Source organism: Leptosomus discolor, chromosome 7 (assembly GCF_034619465.1).
Source record: "Leptosomus discolor isolate bLepDis1 chromosome 7, bLepDis1.hap2, whole genome shotgun sequence".
Taxonomy (NCBI): domain Eukaryota; kingdom Metazoa; phylum Chordata; class Aves; order Leptosomiformes; family Leptosomidae; genus Leptosomus; species Leptosomus discolor.
Window position 1 is genome coordinate 42,845,405 of NC_141397.1, and position 22,852 is coordinate 42,868,256.

The window sequence follows — 22,852 nt, forward strand, 5'->3', positions numbered from 1 at the left end:
AATTTTATTTCAATTTAAATTATGGGGCCAGCCAGATTTTTTGGATAAGAAATGCATTTTCCTCAGGAGAAATGAAATGCTACCACGGAAGTAGAATTACAATTGTATACATCTCTTATTTAAAAAAAAAAAAAAAGCCAAACCAAAAACTGCTCACATTTAAATAACTTTTAGTAATACCCTTAAGCCTTCAATCAGATAGGAAACCACTTCCAGAACACAATTTTTTAATACAAAGAGCACATCAAATGAGCTTTAATTTAAATACAACTTCTTTTGAAAAGCCAACATTCAAATGTTCCCACATACTAAAAAAGTCACCATAGCCATTCTTTCCAAGGCCTAATATAGAATAACCTCTATCCCAGTCCAAATGTTTTCACTTCTTTACATATATAAATCTTTAGCACGTCTACATTTACTGAAGAGGAAGCCTTATATGTTATGGTGAGTAACTTGGCAAATAACGTTTTCCTCCACTCAGCTACCACAAACCAAAACATAATAGACTTGTTAGTACTGAACTATAATACCATCTCACAGCCAATTCTGCCTGCCTGTGATCTTCGGTAAGAGTAAGCTATTTTCTTTCCTGTAGGCAAAAGGAATTGGTTTGCAAAGGACACGTTAAGAACCTTTAAAAGACCAATTATAATGTTAAAAGCAATTTTAAACAACTGAGTGAAAACACTAATTTTCTGGAGCTGACTTCCCTTGTGAAGGCTTTCAAATCAGCTTAAATGTCACTTAGGATTTCGTCTTGCTGATTGCGAAATATTTTAATTAGGAAGAGGTCAGGAAGCAACAAACATTTTCTATAGCATTCGCAATCAGATTCAGCCATGCAGCATTTGAACTTTTAGACACCAATCCATAAGTTTGCTTGGTTGTGATCTTAGCGTTACTATATGATGGATAGATACAATTTCAATAACATCATTTAGCTGTATTTAGTAGATTCCTTTTGTATGGTCACAGTAACAAAAACATGGTGCAAAATCAGTTGGGTTTTTTGTTTTCATAAATACTGATAGTTTGCAGCATTAAGGAACAAAAATCAACAAAACTGAATAATTTGGTTACCCTAGGATATCTATGAAACTGTTTCTTGAAGTCAGAGGGAATTAAATCATTCACTCACACAATTACTGTACTGAGTTACTTGCTCTAAGAAGGAAATGATGTACTGCAGGCTCCCCAGAAGCAAGAGGAATCAATATTAATTTAGCATAATCTTTGCCATTTGCAGAGCTGGTGAGCACAATGCTAGTTTAATTGAATAAGGCCATATTATCCAGTGAGAATGTAGTATAAAGGGTTCCAGTTCTCTATTTCAGCCTACCCTAACTGATGGCACCCCATTAGATAAGCGAATACAAAGAATTTGTTTGAGTTTTTTCCTTTTAATGCTGCAGTACTTAAGATTGTTAAATCAGCATTTCCATGTGATCGCAAGTATTCAATTACATATGAGCATTCATTTTGCAAAACTCAATATTAGGTAATAGTTACAGACTAATACAATAACATTCCTCTGCTGTACAAATTAAATCATACTTTAAAGAAATGAGCAGCCTAGGAGTTATATACAAAAGAAACCAGCAAGCATTGTTGAAATGAAATGCAAAATGTCACTGCTAGGTCTACTGTCTGAAATACCTTTACAGTAAAATTAAGAAAAACCCTTAGAACATATTTCCAAGTTTACAAGTCAATTCTCAGAAAAATCAAATCATGTCAAAAAAAAAATTCTATAAAGCAGTGAAAGGCATATATACATTTTCCTTATGAACCTTGAGATCTCACTCTTTCAAAATTTGCTAAGTTTCATTATCAGTTTATTTGCAAGACAACTGTTTATCCCAATAAGCTCACATCTTAGATACATTTCCCCTTTGATTACAAATAAAGCACTGCACTTTTTTTTTTTTTTTTTTTTAAATCAAGGCATATAATCTTATACTATGGTGCCAGGTATGCACAGGTCACATTGTGCTCATATCTCAAACAAGGTAAGTGCAAACATACAGATTTATTCAGATTCGCAAGCATGCAACCTGTTACTTGACTACATTAGTATCTTCTCTCCTAAACCAAACTAGTATCTATATGTTTGCTTCCACGAACCTAGAATCTTTCTTTTCAGGACTCCTAAAACAAGCAGTGTCTTTGAATTCTGAAATGACACAAATATCAAGAAAGTCCACATTGTGCAAGAAAGCAGCAGCTATGTTTTTCAACTTGGACTAAAAAAGAAAAGAGAAAAACAAAAACCGTTCTTTGAACAGCAGATTAGCAGTAATGTTCCTCATGAATCGGTAAGAGTGCCTGATGCTGAATATCTAACAGCAAATGCTGAATTTGGGTTTAATATTTTAAGGGTTTATTGGAGATTAAGCTTCTTGCTGTGCTGGTCTCTTCAAATCCCTGATCTGTTTAACTAAATAGGTCTTCTCATCATTAAATTGTTCATCCTCGGTCCTGTCATTCTGAAACTTGCTGAGGAACTCAATAAGTTTGGTCTGGTTCTTTAGAAGGATGTCTAATATAGGCTGTGTCTTGTTAGGATTGGCTACAAACACCTGCAGGAAAATAAAAGGCATTTAGCGTAACAGTAGGAAACAGAAGGCTAAGCTAAGAAACAAACCTAGCCAACAAAACAGTAGTGACAGTAACTTTAAATCATGTTTTAATTACTCCATATTCCAGAATCTCTACAGAAAAAATAATGGAGTAAATGCAAGTTTTAAAATATAATTACTCTTTTTAAAAATTAAAATAGAAGCCGAACACCAGTATCAAAGTAAATGAAATTTGTGGGAGGTGATCAGCCACAATCACCTCTGCAGAAACAACTGAAGACACCTCATGGTTAAATTCCATAGCTAATGCATGGTTTCATATTATATACAACATCAGATGGATATCCTCAAGTTCACTGAAAACTTTTATACCTCAAGTTGTCTCTCCAAGCTCTAACTATTTACTTATCTGCTGCAAAGTCAGAAGGTATCTGTTATAATGTGCAAATTACAATTTAGGCTTTGAAATTTAGGTGACGACTAAAATACTGCTATCCTTCATAGATCGTGCAGCATGATGAAAACACTTTTGAACTCCAGGATGTTTCATGATTTCACATGAAATCATGCACTCCTCCTTATCTTAGTGCACTTCATCTTTCTTAATTTCAAAAGTTTTTGAGAGAGATTACACTGACAACCATATGAAAGTCCTTAAGTAGTTTCTAAATAGTTTTCAAAAGATAGAGACAGCTGTTTGTAAAGATGGATCATAATTTAACCACTTGGCAGACATCAAGGGTAAGCTCCACTTTGGCTCAGCTAAGTAGTTATCTAAACAACTTCTGGTGGGGTTCTGGTGGGGTTCTTTTGTTGATAGTTCTATTCGGGTTTTTTTTTAAACATACCTTAAACACATGAAAGGCCTCAAACTGAATGTTACGACTCTTGTCTCGTAGAAGATTCATCATTAGTTTGAGATTTTCAGGTTTACTGATGTACTTCGTCATAATTGTGAAGTTGTGTCTGTCCAATAACAATTCACCAAGAAGCTAAAAGTGGGAAACAAGCCCAAATGAAAAAGTGACTGGCATTGGACATAAGAGACAACTTTTTCATAAGTGCATTCAAACACATGGAGTAGTTGACATGGATCTGTAAATACAGTAACAATAGAACTCAAATATCCTGACTTTCTAAGCGCAAGGTGCATTTTCCTCTTTTGATGCAGTTTCTCCTTTTTCTCAAATGTGAAAAATTGCCTTTTGTTCTCCCCTCGTTATGAACTAGAATTGAAAAAGAAGTCTTACACTTCCCCCCCCCATGATTTCATTATTTTTTCATTGATACAGAAGCTATACCTCCCAAAGAACATGGCTTTAAAAAAAAAAAAAGTTAGTACTTCAAATGAGAACTATTTACACTTCTTTTGCTACCTTCTTTGTCCAGAAGGGACTAAAAGGATATTCCCTACAAGTACCACCCTTGCTACAAGGTATGTATTATATTCACGTTTACTATCACTCACTTGAACATAAGACTGGTATTGCTCTAGTCACATGATGTGAATCTTTATGAAATTGTTTAAATGTGTCAGATTTGTTAAAGGAAAAAAAACCAACCAAAAATAAAAACACTTGCATAATGCCCTTTCTACATGGCGAGGGACTTGGTGTGTGCTGGACACTAAGTAACAGAAGGACTGGACTAAAGAAAAGCAGCCGATCTCAAGAATTAAAACATATGAAAAATTAAAATAAACACTATCCAAGGCAGTAACTGAAGCCATTTCAATTAAAGTCAATCCACCCTGAAATTAAAGGAATTCTCTAACTTTGCATTTACAAAGACAATGGAATTGCCTTACCTTAAGTGACTGTCTCTTTGTCACATAATTTTCCGAATGAAGTAACTTCTCATATTCACTGAAGAACTAAATACAGAATAAAGGGAAGGGTTAGGACCTTTCCAAATGTCATACGCACTCTTCTTCCAAATGATTATAACAAACTGCAGGAGATGCAAATCCATAATAAAAATGTAAGCAAAATCTGAAATCTCAGTAGGTTCCTGTAAATTTTATTTACTCTCTTAGGAGCCTTTAATATTTAGATTGCAATGTGGTGGAAGTAGTTATCCCATTAATTCTTAAACTATTATAGCTCCTGGTACTGAACACTGTTGATGAATTTCAGGAGTCCAAGCAGGTGGAAGAGGGCTATCTTGCATTCTTTGATGGTTATGGGTTAATACCGGCAAAAGAAAAAGACAAGGAAAGGGTTCCCTCTAGCGGAAAAAATCAGATCTAGTTCTCACAGAACTAGATTTCTGCCACCGTTTCTTGCTTTTACACCTTTCTACGTGCAATAATAAGGCCTTGAACTTAATTTTACTGCTTGGCAGAAACGACTGTCAGTTTCCAAAAACAAAGCTAAACAAGGAATGAAAATACTGATTTCTTCAAGTAAGATACACAGCACTAGAAAATTCTGAATATCAAACGTATCTGCTCACCCTATCATAATGTTGTTCCAAAAATTCTGCACTTAGCAACTTATGTCTTGTAAGCAAATCCTGTAAAAAAGCACAAACCCAATATTTTCACTAAAATAAACAGCACATACACATTCTCATTGAACAGTGAGTACACATAAGACATCCAATAGAAAATTTTGCTATTCATTAAATGATGAAATTTAGGACATGAATGCAGTTACCCGGACACTGTTGAGGATCTTGGCATCTCTTAGGAAAGTCTACAATGTGTTATGTTGATTCACACAGGTAAATAGCCTGTGGAATTATCACCAAAAAATGCCATTTATGGATCAAGGCTATGCTCTGCACAGAACTATACACAACCAAGGTTAAGCCCCACTATTTAATACTGATCAATATTACGCTTATAGTCCCATAACCGGTTGTTTTAGGACAACGAAAAATTTTCCCAGACAAAGCATCAGCATCAAATATACTCAGGTTCATAACTGAATAAAAAGCAATTTGCTCACTTGAGGAGTTGGAGACACAGATTTAAAAGCCCCCAGCAGGTAAGTGCACATGCATTCAGTTTAAATCTTGCTTTCTAGAATAAAAGTCATCGGGAACACAGAATATATAATTAAAGGTATGTCTTGCACTCTGAGAAATAAGGAAGAGCAGTGGCCAGCTTACCCATTTGTATCACACCTATTCTTTTTTCCCTCTCCCTAGGCTTATTTTGCCCATGAATCTAAGACACATCATCTGGGTTCAGAGAACTATAGAAATAATAATTCAAACGTATGTAAGTTACCTTGAATGTGGCAAATGCATCCGAAGCAATGTCAAATGTTGACATTTCCACGTATCTGAAGAAATCATAGAATTGTTCTGACCACAAGATTATTTTAGCAAGTGGTTCATGCCTGATGCATTCTCTAAGCATTATTCCACAATTTAAAGCAATTTCTGGAGATTCGTACCTATTTAAAAAACAAAACAAAACAAAGATTCTTTATAAATACTTTCACAAGTTAACACTGCAACACCACACTGTAATTACAGTTTTCAGTGCTATCAAGTAAACAAAATTCAGAAAGTTAGAGGTATTATTTCTGCATTAAATTCCACTTTGAAAGACTTCTACAAAATATTACTGAAATCATTGCCAGTTAAATGCCAAATTACAGCCAATACAAATGACTCTCAAACTGAGAAGCAAGACTAAACAAAAACAATTTCTTCATACTCAAAATCAGTTTTCTTTTTTCATATTGATGGGATTGCAGACATCTGAAAAAGCAGTAAGTGATTTCTCTTTTGAAAGCTGTTTGCTTAAACATGACAGCAATTTACATAAAACTATCCATGATGAGCATGAATTAACAATACTGGACATAATTTCATGTCTCCTCTTTCATTAAACCATTTTTCAGCATCACTGGCTACTCTAAACGTCACAGGCTTCAAGCTTGAAATACTGGCAACAGTGTCCTCTGATTGTAAGGACAACATTGAACATCTCTGTGCCTGAGTCTTCACTGCCTCTAGCAAAGTATCTGCACTTTCTTACAAGAGACCCCTGGAACACGTCCATCACTGGACGGATGCTTCTGACGGAAGCGATGAAGCCACCCCGATGGCTTCATTTCCAAATTGTTGCTATATTTCTTTGGCAGGCTTTCGTGCTCAAATACTACAAGGTTTTCCGAGTTGATTTTAGCATATGCCAACAGCAGCTGTCAAAAGACATGTAGATGTGGTGCTTAAGGACATGGTTTAGCAATGGACTTGGCAGTGCTGGGTTAACAGTGGGACTCGATGACCTTAAAGGTCTTTTCTAACCTAAACAATTTGATGATTCTATAAAACTCACAACCGTGTGTTTAAGACACATTTGACAGAAATACACCTTTGTACTTGCTACTAGCTTCCTGTTTTCCCAAACAAGCTAATAGTAGGACCCTAGATGAAGATGGAATTGCCTTTCCAAACCAAGAACTCATCTCAGCATGTTGCAATATAAGCTATCCCAGTCTACAGAAAGGTTATGTCCGTTGTTACCTACCTATTTTTGGAGCAGTCAAAGCCTCTTATATACCTTCCTGCCTCCCATCAAAAGAATCCTTCATCCTATACCACTGGAAGCTAATTTAAGTTCACCATAATAATTCAGAAGCAAGGTATCATTGTGCATACAACGCGTTAACTATATTACCATACAAAAACATTTTCTTATGAGTTAATTTTCATGTTAAATCCTGCAATACTTTCCCATTTACCCTGTCACGGATATTTGAAATCTACTGAACTTTTTGCAACTCATCCCATAGTTTAAATTCACATCAATTTGACTCAGCTGGATACCAGATGAAACATTTAAGTCACTAAAGCTAACTAAATGCCCATTTCAAACATCCAGACTTATTCATAAGTGTTTCAACAATGCCTGCCAAAATAATGCTCTCTGAAGAGTGACAACACAGACTAAAAATTAGGACAAATGTGTTACAGCCCTCATTCAGTCACATACCAATGACAGCATGCTGAGAAAGTAGTTTCATCTCTCTGCACCTCAAATGTCTTTGCCTTCTTTTGTAAATTATTTTGAAGAAGTACTGAATTAATATTTTCTTTTGTGTTATGTCATAATTAATAATCCTTTTGTCCTTCTAACATTGAAATCTCACTTCCCCCTAAATCAGGGCTGTAATGCAGGGGAGAAAAAACAACAAACAACAAAATACTTCTGGTAGATGAATGTAGATCTTACACTCATATGAACTGAAGCAAATATTCCATACTGCTTCTGGTGCTAAACCTTTGGAGTCAGCATGAAACTAAAAGATGTAAAACTCCTGCTTTCTCCACAGAGGAACCTTCTTGTAGGATCCATTTTCCAGTGGCTTACACAAATGGCCAAGACTAGGTAAACATAGAGATGTTACAATAAAAGCCTAATACTCCATGAAAGTGGCAAGTTAGTCAGCATCTCTAATGACTACTATGAAGTAGGAGGAGAGAAAAGGAAAAACACAGTAAAGCTTCCTGTTTAAATGTTAAAAAGATACTTGATTATTCTCACATCTCAATGTTACCAACATAACACAGGCAAGTACCTCACTGAGAAACACGGCCTTTTCATACATCCTCTACCTATCCCAGTACGTGGAAGCAGCACTCATCAACTGCAGTAAGCTTACCCAGCAGCTTTAACAGAAATTATAAAACTAGTACTTGAAACAGCTGCATATTTTAAATGGTTTATTAATGTTTGATGAATTTTTCTATTCCAAAATAACACATTAGAATTGCAACTTCCAGAACTTTAATTAATGTTATTAGAAACACAAGCAATTATTTTCAAATGGAGAGAACATATTCTCATTTTTTTTTAAAATCTTATTTTAACATGAAAATGTTAACACCACCTTTCTGCTTTCACGTTTGAGATACCCAGCTCTGCATGTGCATCCATGTATTCAGTATGGCATGAGTCTCCAATACCCAGCACACCAGATAATACAAGAATAGAGGAAGAAAGAGCCATCCGGCACGCACCATATGCCCCAAATCATTCTTTGGTCAAGTTTATGTTGGTGCATTTGTGTCACTACAGGAATATAAATCACTATGAATAAAAAGTCTAAGACCAAATAAGAGCAGGGCGATAAGGTAGCAAATTGGAAATTACAGTGGTTAAAGGAAAAAAAACAACATACTTCAACCCTTGATGAATGAGTAAGTTCACAAGGAAATAGTTTCAATAGGATTAAACAGTATACTGAAAGAAAAATGTCTGCACTACCCCAGTAAGAGTATTTTAGGTTACCAAGTTCTCAATTTTCAGTCACATTTCATGCAAAAGTATATTTTTGATGGTTTATTACTCAAATTTTCCTTTACTTTACAGGCCCCAAGACAAAGACCAAAAAAAAAAAAAAAAAAAAAAAAAAAAAGTCAAGCATACTGCAAAAAGAGAAGAAACATTTCAGGACTCACTGCCTCTCCATGAATTTAAAAACTTCTTACTTCATATAAAAGCATATTTATGCTTCACAGTGTACATACCCTTTTAATAGCATGAACAATATATTCTGTTGAGTGCAGATATATTCAACTGTGGGAGTTCTTGTACCAATTTGTCTTCTGAGAATGTTGTTGAAAATCTGCGCAACATCTTTTTTGCCCTGTCAAAAACATTAGCCGTTAAACACATACTATTCAAGTCCACTAGGCAAGTTAACAGCTAAACATTATCATCATCTCACATATTCATAGCGTTCGAGTTCTGCAGTTCAGTCAGCCTCTGTGCTCTGATCTTAAACAGATTAAATATTCTGTTTCTTTATACCCACTGAAATATGTCAAAGCACTCAAAACATTACATCATGTTGCAGCCAGATCACAGGTAATTTACATTAAGAAGTAAAGCCAGCAGATGTTTCATCAAGTACTTCTATGTAGCATCAATCTCCTGGACTTATTTTATACTTGCTTTTGCCAATGACATACCAGTTTTTAAGTGTGCTCTTGCCTGAAAATGTGCTTCTTCAATATTCCATTATCCTCTCACCTTCTCTACGAACACGTAACACCACCATGAAGTGTGTGCAGAGCATTTCTGACTGCAGTGTTAACAGCCAACTTAAAACTGTAACTTACAGAAGTTAAATAAATGAGAACTTAAAATGCAAGTCTCACATTTTTCAATGGACAAAAGAAGCATAAGCAAGACCAGGATGCTAGAATTCAGCACAGATTATACACAAAAAAATGCATAAGGATAACACCACACAGCATAAAAGGAGCTGGGAATGTTCCATTTGTTAAATAAATAAATAAATATACACACACACAACTCCTACTTATTTCTTCTGTCAGACCACAGCTAAAGATGATAAATTTGTATGGACATTATAAAACATAAGGACTCTGCACTGTCACTTACATGCATCATCTAAAAGACAGATTTCTGTAATTAAATTTCCATTTTGGATTGCCATAAAGACAACTTCAGGAATATGTGTTACCAGATCTAACCCAGAAAAAGCCTAGGCAAACTTGTACTAAGCCTGGACTTGCATATAAAGGCCTGTTAAGCAACTCCACCTGAAGGCTCCCTGAATGTTATACATGAAAACCATATGTACATAATGTTTCTTGACAATCTCTAGCTGTACTATAAATGCCCTGAGTAACATCAGCAAGCTTTTGAATAAAACGGAGGGCATATTTAATTAGCAAGAATTTGAAAAACAATAGCAATTATTCAACATTATTTCAGTTTTCTAATCAACATCAAGAAGACTGCATAAGAAAAAGATTGAATGTTTATAAAAATGTAGGACTGTAGTTTTACAAATGGCATGTTTGTGAATTACCATGGACAGTTTTGTTAGTGTGTTGTTTTCAGGACATAAGAGTTTGTTTGTAAATGCTTGTTTTCTCAATTGCAATTCCATTGAAAGCCAGCCCAAAGCAACACCAGAACTCTTTGTTCTGAATGAGTACAGCAGTGTTTCTAGAAATTGCTTTACTCAAACTCCATAATATAGTCATCAACTCTCATTCACTAACACTGCCAATTTTGCGCTGAATCTCACAATTTGCTTTGGATTCACCAGCAAGAACAGCATTTCCTTATTACGCACATAATTGAACTGATAGTGGTACACAGCAATATCAAAGCTAGTTATTGTTAGAAGGATGTATTACTTAGTGATCTCATGGCCTAATAAGGGCAAACAGACACTGAACCCTGTGCCAATAGTCACGACTGTGAGAGGTGAGAGGGAGACTGTGCTAGTATTGTCTTCCAAGCAGAAGGACTCAGGTCCCTTATGCAAAAGGTGTTTTTGTTTCTTGATTTTTTTCCTTCATTTAGGAAAAAAAAAAAAAAAGGAACAAAAAAGCACCAGTTGCACAAGGAATACCATCCCTCCTACAGGCACACTAGCACAAATCAGGAGGGAGATAACTGGTAAGTTTATAAGACTGGTAAGTAGACGGTTGTGTTGACTAGTTTACTTGGAAAGCAAGCTTCCAGATAAGGATATAATTTTAAACAGGCCTTTACACACAGCAAGATTTGGATAGTCAGATAGTTTCTTAATTAAAACATTAAATTTGTTACTTTTCTGGTTTTTACTTTGTTACTTTTCTGTTGGTTTGTTGGGTTTTTTTTTACCATACTATTCAGATTCAAATACATTTGAGACTGTTTAAGAATCAGAGTGAACAGTCCCTTTCTACTAATAGCTCTCTATTCCTGTTCTACAAGCAAACCTTCTTCAGGAATGACAGTGAAGTTCTTGACACAAAACAAAAACACAAAAACCCTTTAGTTCATCACTGAATAACCTCCAGCTGTGGTCGGGCACTAGAAGAATAAATGCTAGACCTACTCTTCAAGTTTAAGAACCAATAGGAAATCAAGTTCGTATTGCCACCAGTAATGGAGAATCATTTCAAATGCAGTAAACTCCCAACCAGAGATTTAGGATATCAAAGCCAGTATCTGATTGACTTTGTAACAGCTGGGAAGCTAGTGCCTATTTGGAGCACAGGTGTGCTGACATTAATTCCAGGTTACAACAATAGCTGGACAGTCTGCCAGATCCCATCCTTAAAAAGCAGACATGGTCCAGCCTAGAAAGCAGCGTGAATGGCTTGTTCTCTCAAGGGGGAACGGTCATATCCTCATGTAACAAAGCAGCAGAAAGCCCACAAGCAGGAAAATAGTTGCAATCTTTCAAGTCCCCTTAGAATAAAATGAACAGTTCTCCTTAATGAGAGCAAGCCGGTACAAATTGTTATCATTCTTCACTACCAGGAGATAATGAAGGTTTCCTTTGCTAATAACCAGGCTGAGTAAACACCAAGCTGATAAGAATCTAGAGGTCAGCAGAATCCAGATGACGTTTCATGATTTCCTTTCTTCAGCAATTCAAGGCCATCACACTTCAGCATTCCCTCTCAGCTTTCCCAGGTCTCCTTGCTTATTTAACAACCTGAATGTTTTATGTTTGGTATAAACAGATGTGTGGGTAAGGAAAAAATACCAGCATATTACAATTAAACACAAATCAGAGGGAGTTATGGGTGGGGTGGAGGGGAGAGAAGAACGAACAGGGAAGAAAGCCATTGTTTTTGGAACGTAGTATTACAATAGGACTTCAAACTCTTGCGTCTGCATCATGAACAACTTGTTTATGAACAATCCTATTTTTAAGCAACTTTAAGTGGGATGGTCTTTATGGTCAAGGTTGTGGAGTGAGATACATGGGTTTTGTCTCCTTTTCTAGACAACCACACGCTTCTCGCAGGACCACAGGGAAAACAGGAAAATCTAACTCTACTGCAATTTCTTATAACTAAATAGGGTGATTCTTCTCTATGGCACTGGGAAGCTGAATTATTCCATGTGAAGTGGTAACAAATACCAGATAGAGGTTTGTATAGAGATACCTTTGAACATAAAAGTATGCTATTTTGATAAGTATTGCTATTTTGAAGTAATCAATAAAAACTTGGGTTTATTTTTCTTTTTTAACAAACAGAAAAAAAGATGAGAACAGAAAAAAGGTTGCATCGCTTGTTTCTAAAGAGAGAGAAATACTGGACGGTTAATAAAACAGCTTTAACTTAAATATTTAAAATTCCTCATAAATGTTATGATGATTCACTTTTCCAAGTTAACAAGATGAGAATATAGACATCCCTTGTAGTATTATAGCTTGTGTTCACTATGGTATTACTACTAAAAGATTAACCCTTCTGTGTATGCAACAATTAAGAATTATTTCATAATTTTAACAGAACTGCATCATCAGGATTAGAGGTGTATCTGCTTCAATTTTGTGTGGTTCATGCACCTAAATTCACAGATTTCATGTTCTGTATTTGCTTAACTTTCTAGGTAGTTTGGAACAATGAGTTCTCTTTCTATTGGTTTTGTCCCAGCCAGAAAAAAAAGCTGAAGATGAAAGAGTCTTAACCAATTAAAGCAGCAGGAATTCAGATGTGTTTATTTAACGCATACAAAATAAGAAATGTCAAACTTAATTTCTTACCTCAAAATCAATTAGCTGCAAGTCAGCTACTAGGGTACTAAGGAGACCACTGTTGTACAGCTCTTGAGCAAGCTGTGCCACAGCTTCTGTCTGTGGTTCTTTTTCATTTGTGCCATACAAGATTTCTTTCATGGCAACAAGGTTTTTTGAGACCTCCTCAGTGGCCTAAAGAAAATGGGTAAAGAATACAGTTAGAGCACAATGTCATTTGTCTTTTTAACTGCACACTCCATTATTCTTAACATCTGCAAACGTCTACTAAGCGGAAAAAAAACAACAAAAACAAAACCAAGAAATTACACCCTGTTAAAAAAAGAAAAATCTTTCTGCAAATAATACTGTCACATGTTATTGGAAAAAAAAGGTGGAGGCAAGACACGCCATTTATTTGACAAGTTATCAAAAGTAAAAATCTCTTCCTTTTTACTGTCTTTAAACTTCCCATTCAAAAATCCCCTAAAGAGTAGCAATGGGATGAAAAGAATCCAACAAAATTTCCATTCTGTAAAACAGAGGTATGCAAGATCAGATTGGAAAACATGACATGGAGACAGCCTGTCTAGTGAACTGCTCAGAGACCAAATGCATCCTTCCTACAGATTTTGCACTCGTCAGGTTTTGTCAAATACTAGGCTCCCATTCCAGTCAGTGGGGATCAAATTTTTCCTTTCCAACTAGTTGAATGGCAAAGAGCTCCTTTGAGAGCAGAATGGCTTCTTTAATTTTCAGGTTATCTCAATATATGAGAACAAACTGGCATACATACCAGAAAGAGGTGTACTCAGAAGAAAGAATACAGTGATACAGGAGTCAAAGTCTAAGATGCCTCCCATTTGAAGTCCATCTTACAGAAGGACAGACAGGTCTGACCTCTCAATTAGGGAAGCCAGCGTAAGGAATTCCTAAGTTGCTGTGATGGGCTGCAGCATCATTTAGCAGTGGAAGCAGAGTTCTCATAAGTAAAACAAAAAAATCAACAACACTTCTACAAGTACAACTTAAAACGCAGTTATCTTGGAGATATCCTTTCAAGATATATGTTTACATAGCTTGGGGGCAAAACACTGAAAATTATCCTCATAAATATCTGGTTTAATTACACTGTATTAAGTTCTTCATGTGCCTAAAAAGTATGAATGATTTGTAAGTGCACTCATTCTCAGTGATTAGATGAACCTGCCAGCACGGTATGCATAGACTTTAATGTAAAGTATTTATGACTGGTAGCACATGGAATATTAATGAAGTGAAAAAATTATCACTTTCTGGATATTGCCTGTCTTACAAGGGGTATGTAAAAAGATTTGTCGTTCATGCGTTTTATCTAGAGGGGCTTAAGATCAGCATGACCCATGCACTATTCAAGCCAAAACCATTCCAGCTCTGCTAGGTATGCAAGTAAGGATTCCATGACCTTTAAGGAGGCTCCATATCATTTTTAGCTCCTCCACAACTTTGCGCTCCCTGCTGCCTCCCTCTTCTTGCTAACTGCAGTTCCAAGTCCCAGTTGTCTCCTCCTTAATCGAAATTCCAAAAGATTTTCTGTGCACTGTTAGCAAGACAGCAAGAAGCAGGTGCTCGATAAGACTGCTTAGATTCATGACAGCTCCTGAAGATGTAAAATGAGAAAGCCAGCTCACCACATTGTAGTAGTATTACGCCACACAACTGTTCTATTTCTTTAAAATTGAGAAGAAATATCTCTTTACTAGGAAAAGAACAGGAACATCCGTCAAATGTGGAGGTATGAAGAGATGCCTTTGATGCACAGCTACCAAGAAAAGAGGAAGGAGCAATAAAAACTCTATTGCAGTTTGTCCCTGCATACTAATTTAGAAAGCAAGACGAAGGAGGAAGAAAGGCAGAGGTTCAAGTAGCTACCTATTTTAAGAAAGACAACACTAAGGGCATGCCTGCAACAAAGAAGAATGCCAGTGGAGAATTTTTCATACCAAAATCCCAGAGAACAGAACAACCCTAACAAAAATTTAATAACTACACTTTCAATAATTTTTAATGAAACTTCAATAATCATCACCACCCCAAGAAAGATGCTAGTAACGGACATGCTTACAAACCAGACAGAAAAAAATACAGTGCTCCCAAACACCAAGTGCTTTTTTAAAAATAAAATAAAAAGTCTTCTGGCCTAACAGGAACATACAACTCAGTAACCTCAAGAAGAGACATCAGGACTTAAACTTATTTCTCATGTTCTTCCCAACTGTCAAGATCATCTGAATGTACTGCACCTGAACTTGGAACAACATACAGTTTTAGAAGGAAATAATGGTTAGAGACACAGAAACATAGAACAGCTGAGGCTGGAAGGTATCTCAGGAGTTCATCAGAGTCCAATCACCTGCTCAAGGCAGGGCCAACCTCAAAGTCCTACCAGGTTGATCAGGCTCATGGCCAGCCATGCTCTGAATAGCTCCATGGACGGATGCTCTGGAGCCTCTCTAGGCAACTTGTGCCAATGTCTGACCACCTTCATCATGAAAAGAGACTTGCTTCTATTACTTCAACTTAGGCCAAACTATAATTTCTGGATACATACTACAAATACAGAAACACGAGGTTTTCTGAAAGTATTCTATCAATAACCAAGGTCTTTTGATGCACTACATTTCCATAAAATACGACGTTCCTATATTCCCTTCTACTCTACTCTAAAACTCAACATCAAAAGGACTAGAAACACACTCTTACAAACTTGTTCTAGAATCTCTCTGCTCTTCTATATTCCCTGAACTCTTGAACATATTCCAAATACATAATGTGCAGAGCTATTTCTGCCATTTCAGACGCAGAATGGAACTTAAGATAAATATACCAAAAAATATAACGCTACATTAAATAGCAATGTTAAGAGCGAAGTGAAAAACTAGTAAAAAAACCTCAAAACAGACAAGAAAAGGCTAGCTAGCATTACTTGCAAGATTTTCTAAGATACTGAGATCTAAATAATTGCCTAATGCACTGCTTGCTTTCAATGGAAAAAAAAAATCTCTAGAGGAAAATCAAAACGCACAACGAAGTTCATCCAAAAATTCACAATCAAAAGTGGAATTAACAATGAGACACCATATATATATGTATAAAATATATACATATTCTAATACAAATATAAGCAGGGTATATTTTACATATACAAAATATACAGAGACTACATATTATATATTCTGCATATTACAGTCTAAAATATATTTTTTGTATTTAAAATATTTTTTATATATATAGTAAAAAATTTTATATACATTCTCAACCTGAGAAAGAGCAACCATGGAGCAACAAGAGTTTTAGAGAAAAATTTTGTGAGAAGTCACATTTGAAATTCAATGATGCCAGACAATCAACACTGTTTCAGGACAAGTCAAACTATGAAAGTAAAATGTAAAGTGAGGAAAATAAAGAAAGTGCCTTTTTTTATCAAAGACAGGAAGACATTGTTTAAAAATAAAACCAGACAGCATGAAGAGTTACATGTACAATTGTCGCATGAGAATAGCTACATGTCTTTATCACTATGAACTATCATGGTTTATTGCAGTCTTTAGGGTACTTCATTGGTATTTCCAAAATCTACTATTTCTTTAAATGCTAAGCAGTGCAAATACTAAATACTTCATTTCGACTTGTACACCTGGAGTATTTGAGTTTTATGATGTAATACTTGCCTTTACTTAAAGAAACAGCAGAAAAAGATACAGAACACGTGGTCAGTCCTGAAGTATTTAAGATGAGCTCAACAGGCTCCTAGTCTATGGCTAGGGGTTCTATCCACATAGATAATGAATGCAGCTACATTAATTGCACAATTAATGTAAACATCCATCAAAAAGGTAAACTAGCTATAGTTTTGAGCCTGTACTTGGTGAATATTTTTACTAGTCTAGAGCAGTATCTATTGTAAGTAACAAACACCATTTTAATAATTTATTTAAATTTATTTGATTTCAAAACACTTACAAAAACATACAATTCTGTAAATATACGACTATCTAAATCAGTGCCACTAGTTCATTTTAAAGGCCAATAATGATTACATTATTTTTCAGCAGACTTCTAGCATGAAGATATCATTAAAGAGCTAAGTTCAATTACAGAACAGAAGCATGTCTTCTCACCCATTACTTCAGAAGCCCCATCTTTATCCTTTGAGTAACAGCCCCGTAACATAGGGCAGGCAGATTACTCAACCTTTAGCCTTCTTTCAACCACAAATTAATTGCAGACACGTGCATAACAAATTTAAAATTCTACTGCTTTGTAAATGACAGTGCTAACTCACTGAATGAAACCTGATTTATGGCAACATGGCATAATATTACATTTGGACAGCTGAATCAAAATAGCATATTGCATTGTGCCATATATATAGTATAGTGTCCACTGTACAGAGCTGGTAACTTAAAGAGCAACGGACAATGCCTGCAACAGTCAACCTGCACAGGTTAACAACATGGCTGAAACAATTATCCAAAAGCCAAAACCGGAGCTGTTATGAGCAGGTTAACATAAGGTCAGAGAGTAGGGAAGAACAAGTTTATTACATGAGTAAATATTTACCTTCACAACAGCAAACGTGTGCCACAAACCAAGTGAACTGGTAGTATAAAAAGAAATGCTGATGTCAGCCAAAGAGGAGGAAGAGATGCGAATAAAAGACTAATCAATGGGCTAGATCAAGGGTAAGTCCCATTTATACGAAACAAGTTTTCCTTCCCCTTCCCTTTACCCAACCTTTCTGAAAAAAACCCCCACAAGTAATGGAAAACTGACAGCATATGTAATGAACACATTTTCGGTTATAAAGCACTTGACATTTCAAGTTTCCCTTCCGAAGTACTAACAGACAGCAAGCGATTGCCTCTATCCTCAGTACAAGATGCAGCCAACAAGCACCCAGAGCTGCATATAGTAACACAAGGCAGACTGTCAGCAGCAAGATACAGTGCAGCTTTTACAGCCACTTCAGATCTCCGTTCCTAAGCAGGTACCACAAACTTAAAGAACATTTCAAAATGACCAGGAGAATCACCTGGTTAATTTCTCTCCAGTATTTCACAGAGCTCAAAAAGAAGGTAGATTAACATGCAACTAGAATTCGCTTTTTGAATTTCAAATATTTATTTATAAAACAAATTCTCCAGTACTAAAGGAAACAATGTTTTGTAATTGAACAAGATGCATTGTGACCACTACTGTTGTTTTACATCTTTTGTTTTGAAGAATCTCTTCCATTTTGATTGTAAACAACATACAGGAACACACACCATCCAAGCTTTAGACATCTTATCTCCGTCGCTTTTTCTTCCTCTCACAAAACAGTAAAGGTTTTAAATTTCAGGCTAAGCACTGAAAAAAACTGAGGTATTCTGTTCAAACATAATACATTACACTTTCAACTCCTAGGTAAATTTGTCTAATTTTCTTACAAATTTGTATTTTCAAGTGTGTTAGGAAACTGTCAAAGAGCATCCACTACATAGTAGCAAATTCAGTATTTTCATAACAGCATTGTGCTGCTACTGCATGGTAGGAACTACGGTGAACTACGTATTAAAAAAAAAAAACTCACTGTGGTACTGGAGTAGAAAAATACTAGTTTGTCTTTGGAACCTCAGCCAGCCACAAGTTATAAAACGAAATGGCATTTACAATTAATTTATTTTGTGGAAGAAATATTTAAAACAACAATTAAATTTTGAAACAACACGCACTGAAATTTTTTTTAGTCTAATCCACATACACATTTCAAATTCCCTATGTTCAAAAGTAAAGAAATCACATAACTGTGTGTGCTTAATTTTAAGAAACAAAGTAGTGTAGGAAAAGTAAGCATTCCCTGCATCCAAGAGGCTGTCTTTACCACAAACAGTAATCAACAGTGAATATGTACCATGTTGCTTAGCCTTGAAAGTTCATTGTTGTTATTTGACAGGCTACAAAAGCACACCCCTGGATGAAACAGCAACAATGAAGCAGGAGGGAAGGAGACAGACCGTATGTTATACAAGTCCAATGACTAATAAAATGGAGTTATAAAACAAATTACAAGCTCTGGCATTCTTCTCCCCGTTTCCTAAAGGGTAATAATTTTTGTGCTTTATGTACAGCGAGATTTGCTATTTCTGTTCCACTACTAGTCACAGAACTCACCCTTTCATCAGCACAGAATTCCTCTCCAAACAAGGCTGGAAAGTTACATTGCAGAAAGGATCATAATACTACAAGTGGCAGTGAAAGATTAAAAGATGCCTAAATAGAGACATTTTTCTTCTTTTTAATAATGGCTACTGCTCAGACCCTTGCTGTCTTTTAACTCCGAAATTACTCCAGTCATTTTTATAGACTGTATAGGAAGAGGGCAGGAATTCTGGGTGTTTAATCAGAGCTGTACCCTCAAACACGTGATGACTGATCCATAAGATACAGAAGAACTTTCTCTATCATACCAGCAAACAATCTGAGAATCTGAGATAAATGGTCACAACCGCAATCACCTTCATGGAAGTCTTGGCTTGCCAATGAAAGAACTACTTCCTGAAGAATCTCTGTATGGAGATGTGAACACCCATGTGGGTGAATGTTCAGATTCATCACCTGGTCTCCTCCTTTGTGAATAACGAGGATAACAGAGGCCAGCACTACCTCACTACCATACCCAACTCAGTCATGTCGATGTCAGTATTTAACCCTCCTCACATTTAACCTAGTGAACATGGTTTGCCTCCTTTTCTCCTTCAAGCAGCACGTGTTGCTGTCTGTATGACACAAGAGAAACAACTTTACAGACTTAGCATATTATTTCTTGTCAAAGCAGCAGCCTCACATAAACAAAGTCTTTAAAGAAGATGGAGGTGTGGGATTACAGGCCAGCAAGAAGCAAATGGTACATAATAATCTTCAGCTACAGCATCAAGAACACAGGCATGTGATATAGTGCACAGCTATGCACAATGGAATGAAGCTGGTCTGCTCCCCATTAGAGGTCTAAGCAAAAAGAAAAAGATGACAAAAAAGCATGGATTTTAAGATCAAGCCACATCTCCAGGAACTAATAATGAGGCTGAGATGAAGGAGGCAGTGCCATGCCTCATCACAGACTCTTCAGAATGCACCTAACCCTCCTCTCCTGACAGATGTCTTTATTAGAGAAAGAAGAAAAGCAGCAGTAAATGAAAATCCTCCCAGCCTCCACACAGGTCAGTAAAACAGGCCGTAACATTTTTCTCTCCAGCAAGAGAGAAAAAGCATCAGGGAAAAATAATACAGTACAATACAGTACACCGCAGAGACCTGGAACATACCACATGCTAGTATTGGGGTAGAAGATGCTGATTTTAAAGAATATTAGTATAAAGATGGCAATTCAGTTAAGACCAGATTCTCTTGCACTTCAAGTAGTAGTGCCAAATCTAAGTGAAAATGGATGTAAAGGTGCTGGCCACGCTCTGCTTAAAAACACTGGTGAACATGAAAAAGATTGTGACTAACTCCTCCACGTGACTCTGTAAGGATGTCAAGAATGGCACAGAACAGTTAAATAATGCTGGGAGAGGATCCAAGGAGGGTATCATAGCCTGCTTTAAAAGCTGGTAGATTGGAGAGGGATATATTTTGTTTGGTTGTTTTTTTGGAAGTACTGAAATCTATGTCCTTGTGCTGACTTTAACAGGAAAAACTTAATCTAAACAGTAAACAGCCCTGCCATATAAGCCACCAGATGGGATGCTACTGCACACAGGCTGAACTTCTAGTAAAGCTATCAAGACTACCAGTTGAGAAGTAAATGACTGTCAACAGGTACAGATCTTGAAGCAGCAAACCATCCTATCTAAAGAAATCTGCACCAGCACAGGAACTTTTCACCACATCTTCCTGCAGGCTAAATAAAAGTCAAGGAAAGGTAAAAGTACACCCTCTACTGACATCCATGAGAAACAAAGTTTCTCGGCTTGGATAACAGAGACACTCTGCTCTGTGAATATTTGCATGGACAAGCACAGACAGAGCTACTGTGCAGTAGGTAAAGTCACTACAGTGGACAGAGGCATCAGAACACTGTATGGCTGCGAGCTGCTTATTAAAGAATGCAACGTCCTACAGTTCCAAACCAAATTATTTTAAGTATCATATCAGCTGCCAGTGGCATAAAAATGCAAAGCCAACCAACATGAAACACACCTGGTTGAGGGTGCATAATAACTTACCCTTTATCAGAGCATAAAACCCCAAATTAATCCCTAATCGATTCAGTTTCAACAGCTGTAAATTTTTTTCCCCCCTTTTAATTACTGTTTAGCAATTGAAAAGTCCTAACTGTACCTTTTCTGCCTTTTTGTCAGAGATATCTTGCTTCTCTAGAACTGCCATACTTTCCTTCAGGTTCTTCACTATGTCTGCAGGAGACTTGTGGGACTTGCCAAAGGGGAATGGCATGATTGCGAGCCACAGTCTTCCTTCTACAGCTCCTGCTTCACCTGGAAAAGGAGGAGGAAAAAAAGCATGTCAAAAATAGAAACATGAGGTCAGTATAACAACACACATGAAGATCAAGAGAGAGTAGTAAAGATATTCACATGTGGAATAACCATTCTTGACGGCTGAACCAGACAACTTAAACGCTTGGGTTCTTAATTCTTTTAAAAGACAAGATACAGAATCTAAGAACTCACATTAAGATCTTCATCTTATGCTACAGGAACAAATTAGAGAGTACATTAATTACATCCAAAGCCACACACTGTACAAATGCCACACATGGGCAAGACTAACAAGGATAAATTATTCCAACTAATGCTGCCAGGCAAAATGCCTTCTTACATTAAGTCTTTGACACACAAGTCATCACGTCTCAGTAGCTCTGCAATGACCATCCAGCTACATGCTTTTACCCATATTCATTCCATAACAAATGCAAAGTAGACTGCAAAGCCTGTGCAGGAGCTACGAACGCGATGCAGATGAGCCTACAGACGGCAGCTTATTCCTATGTCAAAACACTCATGTTTCTGGCTTTTTCACATCAGTATTACTGTAACTTCATACTGAAACACAGTCTCATCCCCACTCATTTTATGGGAAACAAAATTTATTACCAATAACAGGGACATAAGTTACTTGAAAACATTAAAACCGTGCACCCAACACGTATCTTTTCCAAAAAGATAAAACTTGTCTTACATGAGCAACCTTCCTTCCTTAAAAATACTTGGCTCTTGAATCCAAATACAATTCTTTTGATATTTACACATATTTGCTTTTACACACACACATTCACTTCTGTGTACTAAATGGAAAAGTACTATGAGCATAAACGAGCATACAAAAGCTTTTGTTACTAAACACATACATCCCCATTTAAACAATAATAAAAACTTCTTACAAGTGAATTCCATAAAGCACACTTCTAGAACTCTAATCTAGACAGAAAAGAACAGGAAATCCTGCCTTAAAAATGCTGACAGCGCTACTTCTGCTACACACAAAAGACAGCTGAAGCTGACAGAGCGGAGATTACACTGTCATTACAAAGAAGGGATATTACCCTGAAAGTTAGTAATTTCTATCTCCATACAATGTCTGTGAAGTTAATAACAAGTCAACTATAACCAGTACACGTTAAAAGTTTCCTATCTAATACCATACACTTTAATCCTTGATTAAAATAACAGCTCACCATAAACTCCAAAATGTTAATCCTGATCTTATTCAACCACGTTTTGGGCAAGGATTAAAAATACCAATTTGATGCTGTTTTGGAGT

The 22,852-nt window shown here is 36.3% G+C and overlaps 1 protein-coding gene across 2 annotated transcripts; it reads right to left on the bottom strand.

Moving 5' to 3' along the window:
- Positions 1-21,613, bottom strand: CAB39 (calcium binding protein 39). Of its 2 annotated transcripts, XM_009955681.2 has the most exons (8): positions 21,413-21,613; positions 13,079-13,243; positions 9,075-9,193; positions 5,818-5,986; positions 5,037-5,096; positions 4,390-4,455; positions 3,431-3,574; positions 1-2,582 (listed from the first exon to the last, which is right to left on the bottom strand). In XM_009955681.2, exons 1-8 carry the CDS (start codon positions 21,524-21,526, stop codon positions 2,394-2,396), a joined length of 1,026 nt encoding a protein of 341 aa, XP_009953983.1. In that variant the 5' UTR covers positions 21,527-21,613; the 3' UTR covers positions 1-2,393. The 2 variants fall into 2 exon arrangements, with proteins under 2 accessions (XP_009953983.1, XP_086324028.1); XM_086467902.1 differs by lacking the exon at positions 5,037-5,096.
- Between the last annotated feature and the right edge of the window lie 1,239 nt (positions 21,614-22,852).

Excerpts from the sequence above, each read along its gene's own strand:
- CAB39 (XM_009955681.2), bottom strand. The coding sequence starts at position 21,526 with ATGCCATTCCCCTTTGGCAAGTCCCACAAGTCTCCTGCAGACATAGTG. Across the intron at positions 13,244-21,412 it reads CTGACAAAAAGGCAGAAAAG|GCCACTGAGGAGGTCTCAAA; the intron begins GTACAGTTAGGA and ends CATTTTCTTTAG. Across the intron at positions 5,987-9,074 it reads TTGTTCATGCTATTAAAAGG|GTACGAATCTCCAGAAATTG; the intron begins GTATGTACACTG and ends TTTTTTAAATAG.